The 21544-nt window shown below is 36.4% G+C and overlaps 1 protein-coding gene across 1 annotated transcript; it reads left to right on the top strand.

The window, feature by feature from the left end:
* Window positions 1–5692: 5692 nt before the first annotated feature.
* On the top strand, window positions 5693–6627 carry LOC111896885 (zinc finger protein CONSTANS-LIKE 2). Its single transcript, XM_023892851.3, has one exon. It carries the CDS (start codon window positions 5744–5746, stop codon window positions 6563–6565), a length of 822 nt encoding a protein of 273 aa, XP_023748619.1. The 5' UTR covers window positions 5693–5743; the 3' UTR covers window positions 6566–6627.
* The last annotated feature ends 14917 nt before the right edge of the window (window positions 6628–21544 follow it).

Genomic DNA, 21544 nt, shown 5'->3' with positions numbered 1-21544 from the left:
GTTGTTATAACCATACTATGACTCTAAGATCTCGTACTCGACGTTCTTCAGGTGTCGTAATGTTATGACACTTGTCACCCCAGACTTGCCGGTCTAGCTGTTGCAAGCAGCTCAGGTGCGGGTTGTCAAACCCAATATAGATCTATATACAGCTATCAAGCTCTCCCTATAAGAGAATCTGGCTATAACTGCAGGACTTTTATGTAGTAATAAAGAGTACCCCGAAGATGAATGTCTCACAAATTTAGCCCTTAACATGTTCACGTAGTTTGTAATAAAATACTCGCTTTATAAATCGATAGTATTACCGTTTAAGGTGTCCAAACTATACCTATTATAGTTTTATCAAAATGTTTTATGTACTAAATGGAACCTTGCTATGCATGACTTTGTATTTCAATAAAATTACATTGAAAATGCTAAGTATAAAACCTTACACACCTTGCTCAACATGTTACAAGGTGTGAATAACCCTTAAACTTGTTTTAACATTTTAACTCCTAACTGTCGCTGTTTTAGATTATTTATCGAAAAATCATCGTACGTCGAAAACTAAATCAGTAAACTCGGAGAGTTTGGAAATAGAGTCTAGTATGTTCACAAATTTTCTTATAATTTTTGGTGGTCTCAAACCTGTGTGAAAATGTTCATTTTTACAACCTGGTTCGATTTCGGTGCTCCAGTGATAGGCAGTTTTGTAAAAATCACCAAAAATTGTTGGAAAATCGTAAGGAGATGTGCAAGTGTAATTTTAAAGGTATAAACCTGAACTATTTTCATATTAAACAGTTTTGAAAAATATTAAGTTTAAGTTGGGTAAAACAGTTCGTGAACGGGTCACAACTTTTCTGTTGTAAGCTGTCAAGTTAAGTTTCATATATGTTTTGGTGTTTTAACTTGTATTCCCCCCCCCCCCCCCTGAAAACTAAATAAATCTTGAAAATGTAGGGGTATGAACTCACCTTTAGTGATTCTTGGAAGAGTGGAAGGTCAAGACGAGGAGTATCAAGTCAAGAACACTTGATGAACATGTAAAAGCTTGGATGATCCTAAGAACGATTCTTTGCCGTTAGAATGTGTGTAGATGATTCAAGGATGTTATGAAAACATGGAATAACACTTGAGTTTATAGGAAATACTTACCTAAAAGTGAAGTAATAGCCCAAGAACACTTCCAAAAGTGGCTGGAAGTTTGAGAGAAAATAAGTTTCTTTGTGTGGTAAGAAAGGTGTAAAAGTGTGGGAATGATCAAGTGAATCAAGAAAATATGCAGGGATTCCTTTATATAGGGGAGTTGCGGGAGCAAGTTGTGAGTTTGAAGTGATGTGTGTATTGGTTTGTGTGATGTGGATAAGGTGGCAAGTGAGAGGGTGACACATGGAAGGCAAGTGGGCACACTTGACCCACTTGTGGGGTAATTATCCTCTTAATATAAAATAATGATTTTAAATTAATAAATACTTGAGAAATAAATAAAATATGAGTTCTGGGAGTTTAAATTGGTAAAAATATGAATTTGTTGAAAAAATCCCGTCAAAAACGGGCTTAGGAGGCGAAAGTAGTCGAAAACCGGGAGAAGGAAGCGAACCTGTGAGGTTCGACCCTTAGGAGATGAGAACCGAGAGAAGGGAGGAGTAGGGACCGAAGGCAGGTGAAGGGACCAAAGGTGGAGGCTCGGGCCCGAAGGTCAGGTTCGGTTTGCAGGGGGCTTCGCTTCTGACAGTTTCGCTTCCTATGGGAGGTTCCCTCTAAGAGGGTTCGGTTCTTTAGAGGGTTTCAGCCCTAAATGGCTATTTTTCAATATAACTTCTCGTTTTGAGTGATTTTTGGCCAAGTTAAGGTTTGGGATGACCCGGATGACTATAAAAAGTTGAGAGAGGTTTTGAGAGAGATTTGGGAGAGATTGGGAGAGATTTGAGAGAGATTCACTTTTAGCCATTTTTATTGAATAATCTTGCAATGCAAGGTCCGTAGACCCCGTTATACTTTGTTTATGATTATTTTAAGTCCCCAAAAGGGTTTATAGTCATGTTTTGATGCGTTTTACTCCCTTCTTAGGGTTTCACATTGATAAACACATAGATTTACCGACACTCGAATTCTTGACATACAAATGTATGTTTTTGTAGAATAACTTTTAGTCATAAAAGTATTATACAAGATTGACCGGTTTGACTTTGACTTGTTGAATTTGACTTTGACTTGAATTTGACGGTTGTCACAATTACCCTCTTGTTCCTCTGCTCTTTCGTCTTCATGTCGAGAATGGCTACCAACCTCTCGATGTAGTTCAGGCAGTCGTCCACCTATATATCCTCATAAGGAACAACTGCAAAGTCATCCACTAAGCACTTCCGCAGCTGGGAGACATGAAAAATGTTGTGGATATGGCTGAGCTCTACTGGAAGATCCAAATGATAAACAACCTGGCCCACTCGAGCCAAAACCCTGAATGGACCGATGTACCTGGGGCCATGTCGCCCACCTGAAACTCCAAGTCTGAATAGTGCTTGTCGGAAGAGCTTTTCTGCTGACTCTGAGCAGTCTGGAGCCTGCTCCGGACCTACTGAATCCTCTCAGTTTTCTTGAGAACTACCTCAGTACTCCTCATGACTCTTTGACTGACCTCGCCCCAACAGATTGGGGTCCTACACTTCCTCCCGTAGAGCATCTCAAAGGGAGGTCAATCTACACTGGCGTGATAACTGTTGTTATACGAAAGTTCCACTAACGGAAGATACATATCTCAACTACCGCCAAAATCCAATACACAAGCGCGCAACATATCTTCGAGAGTCTGGATCGTCCTCTCACTCTTGCCTAAGGGTAATTTGGGTATTTTGAGTGATAACTGAGATTGGTTATTATTTGATGAATATGTAATCGTTTGAGTTGACATTCAGAGCTGTGTCCTGTTCATAGATATTTTTCAATAAGAGGTGAGTTTTCCTCGCTATACTTGTGGGTCGAAGGTACCAATGTTGGCCTACTAGGTTATATATCATGGTATATAGGATGATGTTATGCTAGTTATATGACATATTAGTAGATATGTATGATTACATGTATTTGCTAGATATGTGTTTATGTTTATTTGTTGTATATGTCGACATAATGTGGAAAGGTTGAGGCAGTCCTGCTTTGTACCGAATGCCAAGATACGGAAGGTGGTCCGGATAGGTTGTAGGCCATGCGAGGCAGTCCAGTCAGGCCAAAGGTCCAGAGAGCGGTCTAGATAGGTTGTAGGCCCTGTGAGGCGGTCCAGTTCAGTTGAAGGCTTATATTTGCATGCTGTTGATTGTTCTGTTGTGTGGTGGTACTTTGGGGGAACTCACTAAGTTTTGACTTACGGTTTTAGTTTATTGCTATCAGGTACTTCAGATGACTGTGGCAAGGCGAATGCATGATCGTGTACATCTTCTTATTTTTATGATATTGGATCTTGGGATACTATGATTATGATTATACTTAGAAACAATGGTTTTGTAAACACTTTATTGTTAATGAGTTGTTTTTGAAAAAATTAAATTTCTATGATTTTTGGGATGTAACAACTTCTTTATTATATTTATCTTGTCTGTAAATAGAAGATTGATTCTTTATTTAGCTCTCCTTATATTTTTATGTATATATACACGGAGTCGGATCCTTATAGGAATGAAATATCTTCTTCCCAATAGCTCTTTATTTCTACCGTAATAACATGAAGGAGGACTTCTAATTCTACATAAGCAAGATAAATTGTCTGCGCAAACGAGGATAGAGTAGAGAAAGTTGAAGTATTTGTAATTCATTTTACAATCAATTTGGTGCTAAAAAAAAACTTGTATTCATTTAAAATATTAGACCTGGCGGAACATGTTTTTAAATTGTTCAATGCATTACTACTATTTTTTTGTTAATCAATTAAAGTATAGTTACATAATTGATCCCTTCATTATAGATAATATGCTGAATATTTTTTTACTAAAATGGTTAGTAATTTTTTCGGGCAATACCCAACTAACCCGTACCCCACCTAGTACCTAAATTATCCAAACCCGAATACCCGATTTGAATACAATTTGGTTATCGGTTAATAATTTTTTGAAAAAATCCGAACTACCTAACCTGAACTATTTGAAACCCGAAAGTTATAGCTGATGAACACCCTATTAACCGGTACGAACATATAATAATTAGTGTCAAACATGTTCGGTGGACAGATTGACAAATGTATAAACAATACATTGATTTTACTTTGTTTTATAACACATTTCTTTCATTTGATCCTATATTAGCAATGTACATGACAAATCTACCCAATTATCTTTCATGTCCTAAAATAATATCTATAATTGTGTTGCATACATAACATAAAATAAAGAACACGATCAATTTAAAACTCAAAAACTCAAATATTATTCAATGTAGAGTTGAAACTCAATATTGTCAACTTATTGGTTCATAAAACCACTCACATAGACAAACTTAGTAAGACCCTTTGGTTTATGGTACCCGAACAATAATGTGTTTCCCTGTAAGGACAAAAAACATAAATGTACTATGTGATTTCATAAATTTAATATACTTGAACCATAAATATGTCTAAAAACTCTTATAAAATGCTTAATCCGGTTTATACTTTCAAATAACATATAAAAACAACATAGGAGTATGATATGAAATTTGAAAACCGGAAAAAAAAAATGCAAACTACAAAATAATGTCAGAAACCACTTTAAACTAATTTGAAGTCAACTAATGATATTATGTTCCGAAGACTCCTCACATAATTGTGGAAGTCGATATTCTATTGGTGTTATTGACGATCCGATAAATGAATTTTCAGAAAAATGAACTTCAGTAACAAGACAAACGTCCTAATTATAAAAATCGAAAACTAACAATAAGAATCATAACAAATAAAATTATATTATACAACAAAATAGGTGATAGTAACCGTTGAATTTGTTTTTTCCATATCGTAAAAATATAGAAACTTTAGACAATAAGTCGTAACTTACCTCATTTTCTTCATCATCTTGTAAACCATATATATATATATATATATATATATATATATATATATATATATATATATATATATATATATATATATATATATATATATATATATATATATATATATATGTGTGTGTGTGTTGCAAATATCATCTTTCAATAGTATCGTAACCAATCGTAACTGAATAAATCAATGACAACAGTTTTTTTGAAAGCATGGGCTTGTTTAGAGAAAAAAAAATAGGATGCTTAAAACGGTTTTGGGCCAAACTTAAAAGTGATTTTAAGTTATTTGCCGTATTAAATATACTACTTTTTATTTATTTATTTTCTCTGTGGTAGTAGACGGCTAACCACTCATAGATCAATACATCGAATGAGTGGTTGTAAACCGGGGACCGAAAACTACTAGTGCAAAGGATGACATGACACTATCAAGCTTTTCAAATCCCATGTACTCATCACGTGCCACACCAGGCCATCTAATATGGGATACATGGCTGCAAACTCACTTACAGTCATATATGGTATAACAATTTGAGTCAGCAGACAGCTTGACCCACGGCCTAGAACCCCACAACCACAACACCTAATCTGCCATCCACAACTTCATCTCCACGTGTCAGCTCATGAATTCTTCACCCCACCTCGTGGCGCGCTACAGTTCTAACAAAAGGGAACTCAAACATGAAACACCAAACTGAAAACATAGCAAACACAAGAGAAAAAATCAACAAATATGCTAAAGAACGACACGAGTACTTTATGCGACATATGTCGTTTCAGCCCTACCACAATTTTCTGCAGGGCGGATTTGGCTTACCTCTGTGCAACATGTGATGCAGTTATTCATTCCGCAAATCCTCTTGCCGGACGCCACCACCGTGTCCCGGTTATACCCATTTCAGGGTTGATCGATGAGCATCAAACTTCTGACGCAAGGTCTATAACTGGCGTAGGAGCTGATCATGGCGGGTTTTTGTCACAAGAATCAAAGGACGCCATAGATAATGAAGATGAAGAAAACGAAGCAGCATCGTGGCTGCAGTTCGGAAATGAAAACCAAAACGGTGAAATGAACGGGTGTTTATTTAATGGAGACGATTACTTGGAACTTGTTGAGTATAATTCTTGTCAAGACTCTCTATTCAGTGATGATCATAATATCCGGCAGTATACCTACGGAGGTGGTGATGGTGATAGTATAGTGCCGGTTCAGTCTGGAGAGACAAAGAAGCACCTCCACGGTTTCCAGCATCCGAAGCTGGAATTAGCAATGGAATACGAGGCCTCAAACGGTGGCTATGGCTACACTTGTGTCCAAATTCCGGCACCCATAGACAGAAAGGCGAGAGTCCTCAGGTACATGGAGAAGAAAAAGAGAAGAAAATTTGAGAAAACAATAAGGTACGAGTCCAGGAAAGCATATGCTGAAATAAGGCCTAGGATCAAAGGTCGTTTTGCTAAAAGAACTAATGTCGGTGTTAAGGTGGAGCAAATTTTCTCCACGAATCTAGCGACAGAAGGTGGACACTGCATTGTCCCGTCATTTACAATGTGAAAAATGGTTATATGTAAATATTGTATGGCATCCTAAATAAAGGTTATTTATTTATATAGAAACATGCTGTTTCCAATTTTGATTTTGGTATATGGTTATTATGTATCAAGCTCTGCAATCTCCCTTATGGTAGATCTTGAGCAAAAATCAACACAATTCAAGATCATCCACATTTTACTAAATAACCTAGCATTTCTTAATTAAGCCTTTATAGAGCATCATGACTAGAGGTGGCAAGGATAAAGATTTCAATCAAACCCAACCTATTTAGTTAAATTGGTCAAAATTTCTAACCCATCCCAACATATTAGGTTAATGGTTGCTATGAGGTTGACCTATTTATGTTTTTTCCAACCCAAACTATTAAATTGATAGATTGAATCCGGGTTACCCATTTAAAACCAAAAATGTAAAAGAAATATTTAAAAAATTACTCGTAATTAAATTAGTTTAATTACCAAATAAATATTTAAATTAAGATGATCTTAACTTTGAAGTTGGCTTTCTTGCTTCTTGTATATAATCAAATCATACTATACAACTATTGTCCCCGATGACAAGTATATCAAGGGGCAGTGAAAATCGAAACGTCAAAATTAAAACGTAAAACGCGAGAAGTAACTAATGGATACTAGCATGTGATATCTAGCCTAGCTAGATTGATGTACTGAGTTTTATACTCATGTGGAGCGTGAGGTTAGGAGTTCGATTCTTTTAAACTACATCTTGTAGTGCAGTACTAGAAAATAGGGGTTTTCCTATAGAAAATAGCAACGAAAATTTTTCGTAACTAATTACCTACGAAATCGCTACGGATTAGCTGTAGAATGAGACGCCCTATTATAGTAATGGAATAGCTACAAATGCTCTGTAGCTAATTAGCTACGGACTAGCGACAGACGAAAATAGCTACAAAATACCAATGGATTTATAATTACCATTATTATTATTATTACTCCCATTATTATCATTTTTCATTATTTGACTCAGTGGCGGAATCACCAAGTTGGTAGGGGTCAGTTAATCCATAGAAATGTTAAAAGAAAATTTTTTATACATAAATGCAAATATGCAATTATTAAAAGAAAGGCCGCAGCTTTCTTCCTTCGTGAATTACATTCAAAAGTTAAGTATTACATTCAAGCCCGTTGGTAACGTAGCCCATTAAATGCAAATACAAGAGGAAAAGAATTGACGATATTTCTTCTGTTTCGTTTGATCGTCTCCTACATGCGGCCTCTTGACGATAACTTTTTGTTGGCAATAAAGATTCTTCTCCCATTTGGCTGCTTGCTCATTTACGGACTCGTCATGAAACAAGTATTATCTAATTTTTCATTTTTAATTCTTTATGTTTTAATTCATTTTAGTTGTTTAAATTGAAAACCTAATTAGCCAATTAGTTGTTATGTTGTTAGTGATATTAGGCTTAAATTTTTAATTGTGGATTTTAAGTCTTTAATAATGCTTGTAGGGTTTAATTGGATTTTTTTTTTAAAATACCATTAGATGTTGGTAGTAGTGATTGAAAGTAGTGAAGTAAAAAGACATCAACCATAACCTATCCAACCAAGTTTTGATATTGGTAATCTTCATTTAATACAGGAAACACAATTTTGAAAGATAAGATATATCTTTTCTATCTTTTATCGAGGATTATTTTTGTGCTACCCCTTACAAAAGTTTATGGTTTCGCCATTGATTTGACTCTTATAAAATATTTTTTTTGATCATTTTTCTTATATATTTAAGACACGAACAATTAAAAATCATACTAATACTACTAGTAATAATAATATTTATAACCATCATAATAATCTATAATAATTGTAACAAATGTGTTTAACACACAAACAAACGATAAAACGAAAAAAAACTACGCTTAACACATCAATAAGGTGAAATAATCTATGTTTAATTTATAAATAATGAAAAATGATTATAACAAAGGGAAATATGTATATCTGTATGTGTATGTATGTATTTATGTATCTATGTATGTATGTGTATGTACGTGTATGTAAGTGCGTCTCTAAATGTATGTGTATATGTGTATGTGTGTATGTATATGTATGTATATGTGTGTATTTGAATGTGTATGTGTATGTGTATACATGTGTATGTAAGTACATATGTGTATGTGTCTACATGTACGCATATCAAAAATCGCAAATATTAATAAGTATTACAATATTAAAACATTAAACGTGTAAGCGATCCTGAAGGTGCACATGACTTTATGAACGATATTAATAACTTTAAGTTGGTGAAAATATATATAATCATGTACAATAAAAGTGTGAAAAAAGAGAAGCAAAAAAAAAAAAAAAAAACGACGTTTAGCGCTTGAAAAATAAAAAAAAATAAAAATCTATAGGTAATTAGCTACGGATTAACTACGGATTTTTCATATTTTCGATTTTTTGGGCACCAAGCGTCGTTTTTTTCACTTCGTTTTACTCACACCTCTATTATACATGATTATCTATATTTTCACCAACTTATAGCTATTAATATCATTCATAAAGTCGTGTGCACCTTCGTGATCAAGTACTCGTTTTACGGTTTAACATTGTAATGTTTATACTTTTCACCAACTTGTGATGAGTTTATATTTGTATATGTATACTTATATACATGAATGAGTTGTGGTATATGTGTACGTATACGTGTTTGTGAATATTTGTATGTAAATATATTAATAAGCATTATAGTGTTAAACCATTAAACGAGTAATGGATTCCATATTCTGTACACGACTTTATGAACGATACAAGGTTATCTCCAATGAGAATTTAATGGGGGATTTAATGGAGAGTTTAATCTCATTAAACTCAAAATCTCCATTGTGGAAAAATGATTAGCATTTAATAGAATGGGGAGTTCAATCCCCATTGAACTCTATACTCTAACTCTCCACACACACACACACACTCACACACACATACATACACACACACACACACACACACACACACATATATATATATATATATATATATATATATATATATATATATATATATATATATATATATATATATTAAAATTATTTTTTATTTCAAATTTGTAATTTTTAATTTTTAAGTTCTGTTAATTTTAATTTTAGTTTTTAATTTTTAATTTCATGCTAATTAATTTTTGAAAAAATAATAACAACTAAAAAGAAAATGATAAATGATGTGGCAATCCATTAAATTGTATAGAGTTTAATGGAGTGTAGAGTTTAGTGGGTAAAATTATATAGTGAGTGGAATGTATATGTGTCAATCCATTCAACTCATATGAGTTCAATGCATTCGAGATGGCCTTAATAGTTATAAGTTGATGAAAATATAGATAATTATGTATAATAGATGTGTGCAAAAAACGAAGTATAAAAATGACGTTTGGTGCCCAAAAAATCAAAAATAAAAATATTTTGTAGCTAATTAGCTATGGATTAACTACAATTTTTCTTATTTTCTATTTTTCGGGGACCAAACGTCGTTTTTTCGTTTTGTTTTTTTTCACACCTCTATTATATATGATTATCTATATTTTCACCAACTTATAATTATTAATATCGTTCATCAAGTCGTGTGCACCTTCGGGATCAAGTACTCGTTTCACGGTTTAACATTGTAACGCCTATACTTTTCACCAACTTTTGATGGGTTTTTGTTTGTATATGTATATTTATAGTTGTGGTACATGTGTACGTGTATATGTGTATGTATACGTGTTTGTGAGTATTTGTATGTGAATGTATTAATAAACATTATATTGTTAAACCATTAAACGAGTAATGGATCCCGAAGGTGCACACGACTTTATGAACGATATTAATAACTCTAAACTGGTGAAAATATAGTTTATCATGTATAATAGAGGTGTGAAACAAAAAACGAAGCGTACAAAACGACATTTGGTGCCTGAAAAATCGAAAATAAAAAAAATCCGTAACTAATTAGCTACAAAATTTTAACGAAATGGATATTCTGGAGCTAATCCGTACGTAATTACCTACGGATTAGGTGGTCGTAATCCGTAGGTAAGAAAAATTCGTGTCATGTCGTAAATTCACATATAATAATAAAGAAGTGTATAGATTTAATAAGAGACCAAACAGACATGGATGTGGCATTCCCAGCCTATTTGTAACTCCTTTGGTCTATTCTGTTGGTGGTGTGAGTTCGAATCCTATCGACAACATTCTTTTTTTTGTCCATCATCAGTTTTTGTGTGGATCCCCATGACAAATTCCAATCTCCTTCCAATATACCTCACGAAAATTTTTAATCTACCCCCACAAGACCCCCATTTTACATTATGAAATCCTTTTTTTTCTTATGGCTGAAGTTGACAACGAGAACCCCTATCTTCTGGTGCACGCCTCCGACGTCGATCCCAAAGACCTTCCACCACCTCCGACGCTCCGTTCGTCACCATCTTCGGCTTTCCTGTCTTTGACTGTCTCACACAAAGGTAAGTTTAAAATATGAAATCATTTTTTATTGCTGGAGTCGACGACTGCTCTCAAACACTATGCCCTAATAGTTTAACTCGCTTCATAGAAACCACACATCTACTCCACATTGTAGGACACCCCTGACCTCCCATCTTCGGCACTCCCGTTCCTCACCATCTTCGATTGTCGTTAATGATGTTAATAGTAATTTTGGGGACGTGGAGGCTGGGAAAACACGAAGTAACAACCCAATCATTTTGATTTTCAGCTTGTGGACACAAGATGTGAAGGTAATTTCTATAAGTATTGCTTGTTTTTTTCCCAATTTGCACAAATAGAAACTGGATCAGTAAGTATTGCTTGTTTCCCAATTTGCACAAATATTTAACATATTATGATATAGTTCTCTCCTGTGTTTGTTGCTTCAGTTTTTAGAAGTTACACACCATTCAGTTGATTACTCTTATCTGGACTGGTTGTTGATGATGGCCAACCATCTTATGAAGAATGATGACGTTGGTCATGAACCTGCTACTCATTCTAGCTTCTTTAATTCACATCATATAATCTAAATTTCTAAACAAAAGTGTAGTTATTTTTGTGAAACTTTATGGATAAGCTAGGTAAACCGTGGCAAAACATTGTTTCACCATGCAGGCTGTAGAAGCAAGAAGAAGGAGGGCCAGGGAGCAGAAGATTGAAGTTTCTGAGAATTATCATATCCTAACAACAATAAATGAGATACACAAAACTAAAAAAAGAGCACAGATCTTTGTAGAGCAAGACATTATGGTGGAGAAAACAAAAGAAAAGAAACACACTTGAGTCTTTTATCTATGACACTCGTAGCAAGGTAAATTTTTACACTTGATTTAGTAATTCATTAAAGTTATTTGTGATGTTTAACTTTTGATTATATATATTGCTTACAATCTGATAGAATATTTGTACTTTAGCTTTTTAGTTCCTATCGGAACATTACAACAGATTCAGAGGTAGAGATCATCTCTAAAAGTCTGCAAAAAACTAAAGGGTGGCTATATGAAGATGGTGATGATGAATATACACAAGTTTATATCGGAAAGCTTGAGCATATTGAAAAGGTGTTAAGAGTATATGAAAATTTTAAACTAATAATTTCCTTCCAAAATAGCTTGCTTACATCTGTAACAGCCCAAATTTTCAATAGAATTTTTCATTTTTAAATAACAAATTTCGTTTTCATAAGTTATCAAATTCCAATCACAATTATTTTCAAATCCAAAACATCAGATATATTATTCATAAAATTAGAGTATCCCCAAACAAAACGCCAGAGAGTGCATGTCGGGCCCTTGCCCTTAGATCCTGAAGTACCTGAAACAACCAACAAACTATAAGCTAATGCTTGGTGAGTTCCCCAGAGCATACCCCACATAATCATATAATCCATATCAATCATAGAAGCCATGCATATAAACATATAAGGATGCCGTGGTCTCTTCCCAAGGTCTTACTCTAGGATGCCATGGGCTCCCCCACATGGTCTTACACCTATGTGTCATGGGCTCCCCCATGGTCTTTACCTAGAAAGCCATGGGCTACCCCACATGGTCTGACATCCAAGTGCCATGGTCTCCCCCCATGGTCTTTGTAAGGGTCGAATTGTTGTAATTAGTCGAATTATATTTTGCCTCTTCGAATATTTTGTAATCTATTTTACTAAGGCGCTTTTATTCGACGCGTTAGTGTTTATACCTTAGTATATTTTTTGTACGCTTTCTGCTCCCTATAAATAGGGATAGTTACTAGAGTAAGAGTAAGAGAGTTTTTATAGATCTGTCATTGTACTCTGTAAACATTCGAAAGCGTAATAGAGCTGAAAAAATATTATATTTACATCTGGTGTTCAATCTCGCATTCTTAATTGATTTCATACTCTGATTAGTTTTATTCTTGATTCAACACTTCATCAATTGGTATCAGAGCAGGAATCACGTCTGTGATCTGATTTTCATTCATTCAATAAGTTTTTGAATCAAATTTTTGGTTCAAAAGTTTCCGTACTTTTTGATTGTGAAAAATTTGTCCAGGATTTAGTTCATGATTTGATTATGCATTTGAATTGTTGAATCAAGTGTGCTTCTTACAATTCCGATTTGATTCAACTAGTTTCTTTTCAAATATCAAAATCTCCTTAAAAATTTTTCGCAATCATCTTCCGTACAACAATGGCGAGTTTCAATCTCAATTCCATGACCTCATTTTCTTATTTGTTAGGATCATCAACCAAAATTCCAATGCTAATCCCTAAATATTATGATCAGTGGGCTGATCGTATGCAGGATTATCTTAATGGTCTTGATGAGGAATTATGGACATATATCTCTAGAAATGTCAATGCTCTAGCAAATGTTTAAGCAATTAGATCATCTTCTACAAATTCTGGTGTTGATAATCAAACTGATCGACTGAAGAAACTGGAGAAGAGGTGTTTGAGAGAATTGCAAGGAACTTTACCTCCAGTTGTGTACAATTATGTAAGGAGTTGTACAACTGCAAAGGAGATCTAGAACAATCTAAAAGACAAGTTTCAAGGAAGTGAGAAGACTAAAATCAATTCAGTCAAACAGTGTTTGGTTGAGCTGAAAGATTTCAGACAAAAACAAGGTGAAACAATTGAAGTCTACTATGATCGACCGAACGAGTTAATCTATCATTGTAATCGCTATGGAATTACCAGAACTTCAATGGAATTCAATCTCATCTTTGTGATGGGTCTTTGAAAAGAATGGAGAAGCGTAAGTATGATGGTGAAGAATTAGCAAAGTTTTGATACATCAACTCTCAATGATTTTGTAACGCCTGTGTTTCCGGGCTTGCCATTTTTAGCAATGTAATAGTCTAGGTTAACCGTTGTAACCCGTTTTGAAATAATAAGATTGTATTATTTAAGTATTATGTGATTTGTGCTTAATTGCTTAATTATGTGGTTTGATTAATTAAGAATAAAAGTAAGCGTCAAAATTTAAGTGTAAAATAAACTTGATATCTTTGGTTAATGTTGTAGTAGTTGAAACGAGGTTTCCGAATATATATATAGAACGCCCAAATCTGACTTCGTATGAGGAAGTTATGATTTATCGAAGTTTCGGCTTAGCGGTATGCAGCCTGAAATACTCGATTTGAGATCGAGCGGTTTTTAGCCGAAGCAATCTAAACGAGAGTCGAAGATCTCGTTGTTGGTATCGAAGCGATGAAAAGTTAGGCAAGAACGGACGTCAAACGAAGAAGTTATGAATTTATAATGAAGTTTTTCTGTCCCGGCCTATTGAAAATAAATAATAAAAATAAAGTTAAAACTAGCCGACGGAGTCTAAACGAAAGTTGTAGAGCGTAGTCTCACCTTCGCGTGGATATAAAGACCGTCAAAAACGGAGTTCATATGAAGAAGATATGAATTTTCGAAGTTTATTAAATAATTAATAATTTAATTTAATTATTAAATCCCGGTATTATCCGAAGACGAGTCATCGGACTCATCCGAAGTACGCCCCGCGTACTAGCCTACGCTCCGCGTACACTGAGGTATGTCGACATTCGCACTCGAGTATTTCGGATACGTAAGCCATGACGATTCGAGGCATACGCCCCGCGTACTCCGAGGTTCCAGCCTCTATAAATAGGATCCGAAGGCAGCCGACTCCTTTGCTATTTTTCTCTCTTCTCTCTCCCGTTTTACCTCGATTTGCGTGCCAGAAGTACCCCGAAGCCCCAGTAATATTCTCGAGCCCCGAAGCAAGTCTTGAGATCCCGAAGATCCCGAGAAGTGCGATTCCCGAGCCGAAGCTCTGCCCGCGAAAAGTTCGATTTTTGTAGAGATCTTCCAGATCTGCTGAGGATTACTACTTCTACAAACCATAGTGCTGTCTGATCATCTTCTGATCAAGTGAGTGTATACTACCTTTCACAAACACGATAATAATACAAGTATGGTTTGAGTGTATTAAGTATATTGCTGTTTATACGTGTGAGTGTGTAGTTGCTTTCTTCTAACGCATAATTATGAAATATTTTATACGGAATACGTATGATGTGTATAATTTTGTGGTTATGTGTGTGAATGTGTATTCACTCCCTTCTATCTCATGGATCTGATTTGTCTTCTATGAAATACGTGTTATGTGTGTGTGCCTCATCTGTTATGTGGAATATGTATTGATTAAAGCATGCTATACAAGTTTTAAACTATGTATAAAAATGTATAATTTTTATCTACTAATATGTTGGGTAGAACATGGGTAGATAGTTGGTGTGTAATAAATAGATGAGAGGCCTCGTTGTTGTTTGATTTAGTCATCTAGCGGAGTTTAGATGACGACCACATACTTTTCTAGATAGTCTTGTGGAAACATTAGCAGGGTCACCACCTGTAGGTGTTAATGAACTTGGGTGTTCGTTCGCTGTACTCCATCCCCCTCATGGTTGCCTTATTTGACTTATATTGCTGAGGAACCCCCGAAGCATGTGTTGTCGCCTCGATGAAATATTCTTAGACTAGGTTCATTGTGTTAGTTATTTTAGGGACATAAAGTGAGAATAACGGGAATGGGTAATTGGGCTATTGTTGGTTGGTGGAAATTAAATTTAATTATTTATTGTGGGTTGAAAACCCTATATGCTCACCAGACTCCCAAGCCTGACCCACTCAGTTTTATTTGTATTAGAGGAAGTGGCGCGAGGGCATAAGATGGATGAACCATCAAGTTGTTTTGTTTACAAGTCTGTATATGTATATATTTGTTGAATGACTTGCAATGTTATCGTTTATGCTTATTGGTCTGTATCGGAACATGACACCCCGAGTTTTGATTATATAATGAAAATACATTTCTTTTATGAAATGCTTTGGTAAACATTGTTTTATCATGTTTTTTTTTGGGAACAAATTCCGCAACTCTTTCAAATCAAAAGGATTTACTCTGAAATTATTTTAAAAGCATAAATGAAAATCGGTCTTTTCTGGCCGAGATTTTGGGGATGTCACAGTTGGTATCAGAGCATTAGTTTAAGCGAACTAGGAATTTGTAGGATTTCTAGACTTAAACTTAGAATGCTAAGTGAAATTTTGAGATGTGTGTCTGTGATATTTTAGACACGAGCACTAGTTTATTTTAGGAAAGTTGCCTAAAATGCTTTATGTGCTAAATGTTATATGTTGCCATATATGATATTATTGTTCGGATCTATGGTCTGTTGCCGACCGGATCTAGAAACTTTATGTGTGTAGGATTCTAAGCGTATGTCTACGATATTAGAATTAACATGTAAACGTTTCAGAGTGATAAGGATGATTTTAATATCTATCGTGAATGAGGATCTAATTTCACCTTATTCGGTGAATAGATCAAAAATGGTGAGAACAAGAAGTGGAGTTAGAAATGCTGATGAAAACAGGAATCAACCACCCGTGATTGAACAAATACCTGTCGTAGCAGCAGCACCTGAGCCAATAACCATGGCTGGTGTGCAAATGATGATTCAGACGATGTTGGATCGTCAGATGGATGAAACTAGGCGGTTGCTTCAATAAAATCGTGAAGAACTGTCAATTCGTGTGGAAGAGCCCGAACTAAATGAAGGGCACTTGGAAGGTGGAAACTTCAGTGGGTCTGTTGGTCAAGCCAACCCACCGATAGTTAGGCAAGACAACCATGATGGAAGGAATGATGGAATGGGATGCAAGTACAAGGACTTTCTAACTTGCAAACCATTTACCTTCAATGGAAAGGAGGATCCGATTGGAGTTATGGATTGGATCTCCGAAATGGAGTTAGCCTTCATGACTTGTGGTTGCAGAGGCAAGTTGCAGACTATCTATGCAGTGCGTCAATTCCGAGGTGGAGCCGTTCGTTGGTGGAACACTCTAGGGAAGACTTTAAGCCCTAATGAGCCACTGCAATTGACATGGTTAGAGTTCTTGGTGCAATTCAAGCGCAAGTTTTGCTCGGCTCAAAATTCGTTGGAGTTGGAGAATAAGTTTTTGGCATTGACGAAAGGCAGCATGTCAGTTGATGAATACACCAATAACTTCACCGATAAGATGGAGTTTGCCTTGCGTATCGTCCCAGACGAGTTGACAAAGGTGGACCGGTATGCGAAGGGACTCCCATGGGAGTACGAAGTGCCAGTACGCCAGGCACATACTCTAGAGGCAGCTATCTGGGCTGCCAAGTCTGTTGAGAACATGATCAAGGGGAGAACCACCGACAAGGTTGAGGTTTGTGAGAAGAGAAAGTTTGAAGGAACATCTGGTTTCGGTAAGAAAAGCAAATTTTCGAAATCTGATTCGAAAAAGTTTGGAGGAAAAGGAGGCGAAGCAAAGTGGTGTAATAAGTATAAGAAAAAGCACTTTAGGAAATGTAGCGAGGATGTGACATGCTACAAGTGTGGAAAGGTTGGACATTTTTCCAATGAGTGTCCGAACAACAAAAGGATGTGTTTTGGTTGTAATGAAGAGGGGAACATTTTGAAAGACTGTCCGAAGAAGAAGGAGGCAGCTAGGCCCAACATTCCACCAAAGCCGAAGGCGAGAGCCTTCCAGATGACACTCGAGGCTACGAAAGATGAAGTTGATGTCGCTTCAGGTACCTTTCTCGTAAACGAATTACCTGCTCAAATTTTGTTTGATTCTGGAGCCAACTACTCCCTTTATTTCACATGAGTTTGGTAGAAAGCTAGCTTTGCCTGTTGATAGACTAGATAATGCTTTATTAGTCGAAGTTGCTAGTGGCAAGTTTGTACCTGTTAGCCATCGTATGAAAAACATCTTAATCGTCCTTAATGGGAATAAGTTTCACGAGGAATTATTGCCTATCGAACTTAATGGTTTCGACATCGTGTTGGGAATGGATTGGCTTAGCGCCAATGATGCCGAAATTTTATGCAAGAAGAAGATAGTTAAAGTAAATCCGCCTGGGAAAGATTCATTTATGGTGTACGGGGACAAATGGCAAGTAAATTCTGGAATCATTTCCCTAATGAAAGCCAGGAAGTGTTTGACCAAGGGATGTACATCATATTTAGCATTCGTGATCGATGCTAAGAAGGAAAAGAAGGTGATGCAGAGTATTCCAGTGGTGTGTGATTATCCGGAAGTATTTCCTGAAGATCTTCCTGGATTACCACCTGATAGACAAGTGGAGTTCAGAATAGACTTGTTACCAGGGACCACGCCAATAGCAAAAGCACCTTATCGATTAGCACCGACGGAGATGAAGGAGCTGATGATGCAACTTCAGGAATTATTGGACAAAGGTTTCATTAGACCTAGTTCATCGCCCCGGGGAGCTCCGATGTTATTCGTGAAGAAGAAAGATGGAAGTATGAGAATGTGGATCGATTACAGAGAGCTGAACAAGGCAACAATAAAGAATAGATATCCGTTGCCAAGGATTGATGACCTATTTGATCAATTGCAAGGTTCGAGCTATTTCTCGAAGATCGATCTTAGGTCAGGATATCATCAGCTAAAAGTAAGAGAGCAAGATATCGAGAAGACTGCATTCAGAACTAGATATGGACACTACGAGTTCTTGGTTATGTCGTTTGGACTAACCAATGCTCCGACAGCATTCATGGATTTGATGAATAGGGTTTGTAATCCATTCCTTGATAAATCTATGATAGTGTTCATAGACGACATTCTGATTTACTCGAAAATCCAGGAGGAGCATGGCAGACACTTGCGAGAAGTGTTAGAAGTCTTGAAAAAGGAGAAGCTGTATGCTAAGTTCTCCAAATGTGATTTTTGGATTCGTGAAGTCCAATTCTTGGGTCACGTGGTCAACCAAGAAGGGATAATGGTTGATCCAGCAAAGATTGAAGCTGTAATGAAGTGGGAACAACCGAAAAGTCCCTCGGAGATCCGAAGCTTTTTAGGATTAGCCGAATATTACCGAAGGTTTATCCAAGGCTTTTCTTCGATTGCTACTCCATTAACAGCTTTGACCCACAAAGGAGCTACTTATGCTTGGAATGATAAGCATAAAGAAGCATTCGAGAAGCTAAAGAAGAAACTATGTGAGGCACCAATACTTTCTCTACCCGATGGAGTTGAAGACTTCGCTGTTTATAGCGATGCGTCTGGGGTTGGATTGGGTTGTGTTTTGACCCAAAGAGAAAAGGTGAAAGCATATGCATCTCGACAGCTGAAGGAGCATGAAAAGAATTACCCGACTCATGATTTGGAGTTGGCGGCGGTAGTTTTTGCTCTTAAAATATGGAGGCATTACCTATATGGCACGAAGTGCAAACTTTTCACTAATCATAAGAGTCTTTAATATCTTTTTAATCAGAAAGAATTGAATATGAGACAACGACGCTGGCTAGAGTTACTCAAGGACTACGACTGTGAGATACTTTACCATCCCGGTAAAGCTAATGTTGTTGCTGATGCTCTCAGTCGGAAAGTCAATCTTGAAAGGAAAAGGCGAACAGCGCTGAGAATTGAAGTTGTCTCGACCATTGTGGAAAGTATAAAGAAAGCTCAAGAGAAAGCTTCTGAAAAGAATGACCGAAAGGAGGAACGTTTGGGCAAAACGTTAGTGTTCGGTGTAAACAGTCATGGACTGAAGGTGTTCGAAGATCGGATTTGGATACCTAAAACAGGAGGAATCAGAGATCTTCTTATGGAAGAAGCTCACAAAACCATGTACTCGATTCATCCCGATAGCACTAAAATGTATAGGGACCTGAAACCCTACTACTGGTGGCCGACGATGAAGCTTGATGTTGCAAAGTATGTAGCTGAGTGTGTGACTTGTGCGAGAGTAAAGACACAACATCAGAAACCGTACGGGAGTTTAGAACCATTGCCTGTGTCTATGGAAAAGTGGGAAGACATTGCTATGGATTTTGTCACTAAACTGCCCAGAACAAAGAATGGTCACGACATGATTTGGGTGGTCGTTGATCGATTCACTAAGAGTGTGCATTTCATAGCAGCCAAGGAGAAATGGTCTATGGAAAAGCTTGTGAATTCTTACGTGAGGGAAATTGTGAGGCTTCACAGTGTTCCGTTAACGATTGTATCAGATCGTGATATCCGTTTCACCTCGAGGTTTTGGAAAAGTCTACAAGAGGAAATGGGTACCAAGTTATGTTTAAGTACAACTTACCATCCGCAGACTGATGGTCAGAGTGAAAGAACGATACAAACACTTGAAGATATGCTAAGAGCATGTACCTTGGAATTCCTAGGTAATTGGGATGAACATTTACCATCGGTAGAATTTTCCTATAATAATAGTTTTCACTCGAGCATTAAGATGGCACCTTATCAAGCTTTGTATGGACAGAAGTGTCGTACGCCGTCTTGTTGGCTTGAGGTTGGGGAAAAGCCGTTTATGGGACCGGAGATGGTTCATCAAACTACTGAAAAGTTGAAAATAATTAGGGAAAGAATGTTAGCAACTGAGGATCGTCAAAAGAGCTATGTTGACAAAAAGTGAAGATCGATGACTTTTGAGGTTGGAGATTCGGTTTTGCTTAAAGTCTCGCCGTGGAAGGGACTTATAAGATTTGGTAAAAGGGGAAAATTGAGTCCAAGGTTTATTGGACCGTTTAAAGTTCTTCAGAGGGTTGGGAACCAAGCTTACAAGCTCGAATTACCCGAAGAACTGAATGGAATTCACAACACTTTTCATGTGTGTTATTTGAGGAAGTTCACGGGAGTAGTTCCTGATATAATTCCCATTTCTGAATTGAGAATTGATGAGAACAAAAGGTTGATTGAAGAACCAGAGGCAATTGTTGACTGAAAGACTAAGAAGTTGCGACGCAAAATGGTTGGGTTAGTGCTTGTCTGATGGAAACACAAGAATGGGCCGAATCTCACCTAGGAGACGGAGAGTGACATGTTGAGTCAGTATCCGCATTTGTTTGTTGATGTGTGATTTCGGGGACGGAATCATTCTAAGGTGGAGAAAATTGTAACGCCTGTGTTTCCGGGCTTGCCATTTTTAGCAATGTAATAGTCTAGGTTAACCGTTGTAACCCGTTTTGAAATAATAAGATTGTATTATTTAAGTATTATGTGATTTGTGCTTAATTGCTTAATTATGTGGTTTGATTAATTAAGAATAAAAGTAAGCGTCAAAATTTAAGTGTAAAATAAACTTGATATCTTTGGTTAATGTTGTAGTAGTTGAAACGAGGTTTCCGAATATATATAGAACGCCCAAATCTGACTTCGTATGAGGAAGTTATGATTTATCGAAGTTTCGGCTTAGCGGTATGCAGCCTGAAATACTCGATTTGAGATCGAGCGGTTTTTAGCCGAAGCAATCTAAACGAGAGTCGAAGATCTCGTTGTTGGTATCGAAGCGATGAAAAGTTAGGCGAGAACGGACGTCAAACGAAGAAGTTATGAATTTATAACGAAGTTTTTCTGTCCCGGCATATTAAAAGTAAATAATAAAAATAAAGTTAAAATTAGCCGACGGAGTCTAAACGAAAGTTGTAGAGCGTAGTCTCACCTTCGCGTGGAT

The sequence above is a fragment of the Lactuca sativa genome, chromosome 4, assembly GCF_002870075.4.
Source record: "Lactuca sativa cultivar Salinas chromosome 4, Lsat_Salinas_v11, whole genome shotgun sequence".
Lineage (NCBI taxonomy): Eukaryota > Viridiplantae > Streptophyta > Magnoliopsida > Asterales > Asteraceae > Lactuca > Lactuca sativa.
This window is presented reverse-complemented; position numbering and strand designations above follow the sequence as displayed.

What these genes read in the sequence shown, in the direction of transcription:
- LOC111896885 (XM_023892851.3), top strand. Translation starts at nt 5,744, where the DNA reads ATGCTAAAGAACGACACGAGTACTTTATGCGACATATGTCGTTTCAGC.